This window comes from Apium graveolens, chromosome 2 (assembly GCF_009905375.1).
Source record: "Apium graveolens cultivar Ventura chromosome 2, ASM990537v1, whole genome shotgun sequence".
NCBI lineage: Eukaryota > Viridiplantae > Streptophyta > Magnoliopsida > Apiales > Apiaceae > Apium > Apium graveolens.
Genome location: NC_133648.1, coordinates 319374398 through 319381954, shown reverse-complemented (window position 1 = coordinate 319381954; position 7557 = coordinate 319374398). Strand labels below are relative to the sequence as shown.

The 7557-nt window shown below is 35.2% G+C and overlaps 1 protein-coding gene across 1 annotated transcript; it reads left to right on the top strand.

The window, feature by feature from the left end:
• The first annotated feature begins 3948 nt into the window (after positions 1-3948).
• LOC141708998 (bZIP transcription factor 50) lies at positions 3949-7086 on the top strand. The gene is made up of 3 exons (XM_074512877.1): positions 3949-4616; positions 5006-5229; positions 6645-7086. The coding sequence occupies exons 1-3, from the start codon at positions 4156-4158 to the stop codon at positions 6887-6889; spliced, it is 930 nt and encodes a 309-aa protein (XP_074368978.1). The 5' UTR covers positions 3949-4155; the 3' UTR covers positions 6890-7086.
• The last annotated feature ends 471 nt before the right edge of the window (positions 7087-7557 follow it).

Below are 7557 nucleotides of genomic sequence, written 5' to 3'. Positions count from 1 at the left end.
GATATTCCCAAGATTGATATTGCCATATCCCAGTGTTTTTCCAATGTTGCCATATCCATAAGAAACACTTGGTCCAGCTTTCTCCACAAAGTCTGATAGCAGGGCTTTATTTTCAGTCATATGTCCTGAGCATCCACTGTCCAGAACTAGGATATTTTTCTTGTTACCCTGCAATCAAAAGACCACTAATGATTAGTTTTAAGGACCCGGACTTGCTTGGATCCTTTGGCCTTATTAAGTTTGTTAACATTTGCAGCGGGTTTAGCATCAGAGTTTATGTTAACATTTTTCTTATCAGCATTTACACTATCAGACTTTGAATCAGAACTTACACTAGAAGGAACAATGCTAACTTTCTTTAAAGAAGGTTTTATTTGATAATAATCATAGTACAAACTATGATATTTCTTACAAGTATAAATGGAATGCCATAAACTACCACAATAAAAACAAGGATTTTGTGGCCTATATCTAACAGACTGACTCTTAACTCCTGACTTTGAAGGTAAGGAGTTTATGTTCTTATTCTTCCTGCAAAAAGAAGCCAGATGGTTAGAACTTCCACAGTTATGACATGTTTTCCAAGGAGTATCAGGACAGGCTTATAATCATTGCTTTTATTCACACCTTCCTTTCCATTCCTATTTTTCTTAGGCGACTTTGCCTTGTTTACATTCTTAACATCTTTCAGCTTATGCTTAAGCTGCTTTTTTGTCATTAAACCTACGTTAACTTCAGTTGTCTTTTCCTGTTTTAGTTTGTCAGAAATTAATTCTTTTTTAACTTCTGATTTCTCAGTATCAGACTTTACAGCTACAAACTTAACATGTTTTAACTTTGGTTTTTGTTTAACAACTATAGGCTTAATTTCTACAGTTCCTTTATCATTCTTATCATCTCCATCTAAGCCCTCTTTCCAGTTTCCACTACTTAACAAATTTTGAGTTGTTCTGCCAGAGTTAGTCCAAGTCCTGATAATCTCTCTTTCCTTTTCTAACTCAGTTTTTAGAGATTCATTCATTTTAAGTACTTCATCCCTAACATAGAAAGTATCATCTCTATCTTTCTAAGTTTGATGGAACATGACTAACTCTTTTTCTAAATAATCATTCCTCTTTTTACAAGCAAGATTTTCAGAAGTTAATCTTTCACATGTTAAATTTTGATCTCTATAACTAATGAACATGGTTTTAAGATATCTTCTCAACTCATTAATATCATCAGTATGAAAGGCATAAGTAGTTTGGGGTACCTTTAACTCAACAGCTTCAGAACTGCTATCAGCATTTGCCATCAAGGCATAGTTCTCCTCACTTTCAGAATCTGAAGTGTCTGTCCAGCTTTTCTTCTTTGTGACAAGAGCCTTGCCTTTGTCATTCTTTACTTTCTTGCAATCAGGAGATATGTGGCTTTTCTCACCACAGTTGTAGCATTTGACATTTGTGTAATCTCCTCTGTCAGACTTCCCTCATTTGCCTTCAGATTTTCTGAAACTCTTCTTATCAGAACTTGCACCTTTCCTGAAAAACTTCTTTCCCTTCCTTAACTTTTTGTATGCAATACTTGTGATTCCTTTCACCATAAGAGCACACAGCTTCATCATCTCTTCATCAACATCCATCTCAGGAAAGCTTTCAGTTTCTGAGTCATCATCACTATCAGAACTTGATGACTCAATATCAGACTTTGTGATGAGCGCTTTTCCCTTGCCTTTCCTTGAGGTAGCTGCCTTGGGGGATTCTTCTGCAGCCTTAAGAGCAACTGTCCTTGACTTTCCTCCTTTCCTCTTGCTTCTTTGTTCCATCTCAAGTTCATGGGTCTTGAGCATCCCATAAATTTCATCAAGAGTTGTTTCGTCAAGATTATAATTGTCTCTTATAATCGTTGCCTTCAAATCCCAAATTTCAGGAAGAGCTAACAGGAATTTAAGGTTTGAATCTTCAAGATCATACTCCTTATCAACTAGTGATAAATCATTCAAGAGTTTGACAAATCTGTCATATAAATCAGTGAATGACTCATTAGGCTTTGAGTCAAAGTGTTCATACTCTTGAGTGAGTATTGTCTTCCTGTTCTTCTTAATCGAATCAGTTCCCTGGCACCTTGTCTCCAAGGCATCCCATGTCTCCTTTGCAGTCTTGCAGTTAATTACCCTGTTTGACATTACATTATCAATGGTACTATGCAGCAAGTGTCGTACCTTAGCATCCTTAGCAATTGATGCGATATCTTCAGCAGTGTAATCACTCTTCTCCTTTGGTACAGACTTTGCTGCTTCACCTGCAACTACAACAACGAGTTTTGTTGGCTTGTGAGGTCCTTCATTGATTCTGTCAAGATATTCTGGATCTGTAGCTTCCAGAAACATAGTCATCCTCACCTTCCATATGGGATATTCAGATGGTTTTAGTATGAGAACTCTAATAGCCTCATATCGACTATGGATTTGAGTCTTTGGGGGTTCTTCAGTTTTGGAGGGCTTGGTTGGAGTTTCTGCTTCAGACATGATTGTTTTTGGATCTTAAATTATTTGTGTGTTAACAGATAGGCTCTGATACCACTTGTTAGGTCATACACACTGTAGAAGGGGGTTGAATACAGTGTATAACACAATCAAATCGAATTCAAAGAACACAAGTAACAGAAAACAAACTTTATTAAACTCTGTTACAATGTAGAACTGTCCTCTCTCAGTGATGAACAAATATCACGAGAGCTGCTAGGGTTACAATGAATAATATTCTCGATAATGATAACACTTATAATATAAACCCTATATCTGTGTTTATATATCACACAACTACAAGATAATCGCTAATTGATATGAAATATAATTCTGCTTCCTAAAATATATCAATCAGTTATCTTTTCTTCCAAGTATTCCATTTTTCACAGAATTCCTTCATGCATATCTCTTCTTACGTTTGTCTTGATCTTCTTTACTTTCAATCAGTCGTCTTCCTTATCTCAAAGATTCCTTTAAGTCCTGATATTATCTCCTGATAAATATCTCCTGAATCTTAAGTACTGATAACTTAAGTTTCGACTTCAGTATAAGTGCTGATTTCAGTTAAGTACCGATTTGTCCTGTTTAAGTAAGATCTGAAAATTATACATAAATCATATTAGACATGACATTATCAAATATATCCAACAATACATATGTTAAATTATAAACGATCACCATTACATATGAAACATAATGAAAAATAATTTTTAATTTCTTTTTAGCTACTGTTAAATTTGTGTGGCGTAAAATCACGGATTTCCACCGTAGATTTGTACCTTTAATATCACGAAACTCCACCGTTAGATCTGTACCCTTAATTTAACACCCGCCACACTCAATCACTCACCAAATACATCTAAGGCCTCGTTTGTTTCGATATAAACTAACTACGTAACTTAGGAGGGCGTTTGGAAACTTATATTTAATTTCAAATAAGGGATTTCAAATGACAGGATTTGAGTTGTCATTTCAAATTCTCATATTTATACTAATATTTGAATGTCCAGGATTTCAAATAAAATTCAAATCCAAATTTTCAAACAGCTTATTTGATCAAATCCAGAATTACAAATGAAATCCAGTTTCCCAAACGGGCTATAAAGTTTTTTGGATTCGAAATGAGTTACTCTGCTTGGTTTGATATATTTTAAATTGGGTAAGGGAACTTCAAGTTTTATGGTGTTTGTAGTTACCATAATATAGGAGAAGTTAGTTACCAAACTCAACCATGGCCACCACAAGTTAGTTACCAAAAAAAATAGGCTTATTTTTTAAAACCGACAATAATTTATTTAATTTTTCTCTTATTCATAAAATCGTCTATAAATCATAAATAACATATTTAATTTTTTAAAATATTTTGATAAATCACAAATTCTTATCCCAATATAATTCAATCGATTAATTCCGAATTTCGAAAACCCCGTTCACCCCTCGCCTTTCCTTAACATACAAGGAATCAAACCCGCGTTTCTCCTCCTTTTCCTCATACAATTCATACACACGTATTATGTATATAACTACAAACATCATCAAATTCACAATGTAATTTTTTTTCTTCTTATGCAAAAATTAGGGTTCTTGTATCTGTACATAAATCAAAACTTTTTAAAATTATCTGTCTTAGTTTTAAATTTCAATTAAATATGAGCGATTTGATCATCGGAGACGACGAGTTCGATTTGGAGCAGCTACTAAACGATCCTGATTTTCTCAACGACGTTGATTTTCTGAAGGAATCTCCGGGTAAAGGTTCGGATCCGGGTCATGTTTCGGATCCGGATCCGAAACAGAAGATCGTTGAAATTGAGCAGCTGTTAATGAACGACGACTTTGATGAAGATGAGAATAATGGTTTACTGTTCAATATGTTGCTTGATTCGCCGGTTGAATCGGAGGCGTCGCCACGTGGCGAGGTTGTTAGTTGTAACGGTTCTGATTCGAATGGTTTTGATTCGAATTCGAAAGCGAGTTGTGTAGAGGAGGTTGGGGGTTGTGGCGGTGATGGTTTTGATTCGAAAGCGGAGTCTCCGGAGGGTATGAAGAAGCTGAATAAGGAGAGTGAGGATGGAGAGGAGGAGGATCCTGTTACGAAAAAGCGGAAGAGGTATTTTGTGATTTTCAATGATTTTCTCGACTCGTTAATTGAATGCTAGGGGTTTTTAATTGTTGAAAGTTATCGGATTTTGGTACATTGTTCGGGATTTTAGTTTATGTTAGTTTATGGTTATTTAATTGATTGTTAGGTGTTCTGACTCGGGATTATGTTTTATTGTAATTGATATATTTAAAAGATCGGATGTTTATGAATAATTTGCATGTAGCTTAATTTTCCGTTTTAATATAATAATTTGGATGTAGCGTAATTTGTGGTGATGAATTTTTTGTTTTAAAGTGTTGATAAGCTTGATTTTAATTTGTTGAACGTGGTTTTAATTTGGATGGTTGTGTGATGTAAATGTGATTGCTAAGTTAAAGTATTATGGTAATTATCAGGCAAGAGAGGAACAGGGATGCAGCTGTTCGATCTCGAGAGAGAAAGAAACTGTATGTTAAGGAATTGGAGATGAAGAGTAGGTACTTTGAAGGGGAATGCAAGAGGCTTGGGATGTTGCTCAACTGTGTTGTAGCCGAAAACCAAGCTTTGCGCCTTTCCTTGCATAGTACAAAGGCATTTGATGCTTCCATGACCAAGCAGGAGTCTGCTGTGCTCTTGTTGGGTATGAAAATTGAATTAAGCCCTTGTTTTCTTTGTTGTGTTATGTTTTATTGTTATCATATCATTGAGCGCATGTTTGTATCCTATAACAGCATACTATATGAAGCTACTTTTCATTGTTTGTGTCATTTTGGTTGTTAAGTTATTAGCATGCCTAGGCGGCAAGGCTATTTAGGCGAAACAATATTATAACATAGTTTGTGTCATTTTGGTTGTTAAGTTATTAGCATGCCCTGGCCTCTAGGCTATTTAGGGGAAATCAAAGTATTTTTGTGTTTGTTTGCCTAGGAATTAGCTACCGTATAACATTGGTAAAAATCATGTTTAGTGATAGACTCAGGGCACTTGTACGCCGATCATTGGATATCAGTTCTTCCTGGTCACCACTCCTTATTGCCTTATGCTAAAAAAGTCCTTTGTGAATTTAGACATAAGACCTCATAATTCTTAAAACTTTTGCATCTTTTCATGCTCTGTTGTTGTAGCCAATACTCTCCCATTCCTTTGATTATAATAAGGCAGCTTGATTGTACACACTGTTTTCAACTCAAATGTGTCTGGTAAACTATAAAACATGGTTCACCTCATCTTTTCAGGTTGCCTATAGTTATACAACACTTTTTTAGAAGATATTTTTATTCACAGAAGCAAAGGGAAAAAGAATCTGTATGTGAAGGACCTCCATTGTTAGAAACCATTCGACTAGCTGTATTCTATTAAAATCGAAGTCTGTATTCCTTTCAGATCCTCATCCTTTGGATGATTATAACTTTCTTTGCATAGGCATAAGTTGCCTTGTGATCAAGTTTTGTTTGCTACTATTATACACACTTGACCCTTTGGACATTTTTTTTGGTCGAGTTGCACTGCCTTAAAGTACTCACATTGATCTTGACTTTGATTTGATTGTAGGCTGAAGTAATAAAAACTAATGGACACATAAAAACTTTATTTTTCCTAAACATTGAACCATATTTCTGTCTCAAATGGATAAAGATTAATATAGAAGAATTTTATAATATATACAAGTATCTTGTCCCGTATATATATTTTTTGCTTAAGCACTAACAATATTATTGTACTACTTCGTAGTCTCTATGAGATGCACATACTCACCACATGAAGCTCTGTGCACGCCTCTGTTCCTCCTGTCCATCCTTCTGAAACATTTAATAATAGAAACAAGACTTTTGGCATTTGATATAACCTGTAGTCATATAGTGTGTATAGTGATTAAGACTCCCCAATAAATAATTAGTCAGAAAAAGATATATGGTCTTTTGGGATCTATGTATCAAGTACCCGTTTTTCCTATCCCATCAAACTTTAATCTTAGAGAAGGTGTATGCTGATGGTTATCATGCAGCTCTATTTACCATTAAAACCTTGATTTAATCTAGTTTGATCAATATGTAGAATCCCTGCTGTTGGGTTCCCTGCTTTGGTTCCTGGGCACCATGTGTCTTCTAATTCTTCCAGACCCACTCCGATTAACAAAGGAAGAAGTTCCACTAGAAAACGTGGACAACCAAAGTCGGGGAAGTCTGGCTCTAAGAAAAGCGGGAAAGATTGTTGAACATGGAGTACATCGGTCCTTCATGTTAGGCAAGAGTTGCAAAGCTTCGAGGTCAAGGATGAGGACAAGTTACTTTGTACTATAAGTTTTAACCTAGTAGCACAGGGTAGAAGGGCGGAGATCTTGTCGACGATCAAGAATAAAAAAAAATATGTTCCCTGTTTTTGTATAAGTTATTTTCTTTGTTCTTTAATTACTAGTTTTTAATATTGTTATGATATGTGCTTTATGTGGATCTTGGAAAAACTTAAATGGTTATGTTGAGATGAATCTGTTTCACAACTACGTTTGATTTGTTTAGTTTAATCTTCCTTTTTCATCTTGGAAAACCTATGGATCCAAGTTTGTGTTCCAAGTTGCATAGATTATTAGGATTAATTATTGGAAAGTGCTTTAAGGAAAAATCTGAAGCTTTTGGTGACGAACCCTGCTGCCAAGAGTCAAGTGTGTTTAGACCAACATCCATTATCAAGGAGATCCATGGTGTTGTCGGTGACTGCTGTTAACATGTTATTAGGCGTAGGAGGACACTATCATCAGTATTGAACTAATTTCAAGTTTTCATTTCATTCAAAGCTTAAATCATACGTAAAAAAATTATGAACTAAAACATAAAAGAAGGCTAAATATAAAGCAGAATGAGGAACTTTTCCCCGGCACTGCTCATCAATCCACCTTGCACATACATTGCTCGATAAAAAATTCTTTGGAACTGCTATGGGGAAAAAAATCGATCATTTCAACCCATACATA

What these genes read in the sequence shown, in the direction of transcription:
- LOC141708998 (XM_074512877.1), top strand. Translation starts at nt 4,156, where the DNA reads ATGAGCGATTTGATCATCGGAGACGACGAGTTCGATTTGGAGCAGCTA. An exon ending in GTTACGAAAAAGCGGAAGAG is followed by an intron (nt 4,617 to 5,005) that starts GTATTTTGTGAT and finishes GGTAATTATCAG; the next exon opens with GCAAGAGAGGAACAGGGATG. An exon ending in GTCTGCTGTGCTCTTGTTGG is followed by an intron (nt 5,230 to 6,644) that starts GTATGAAAATTG and finishes ATCAATATGTAG; the next exon opens with AATCCCTGCTGTTGGGTTCC.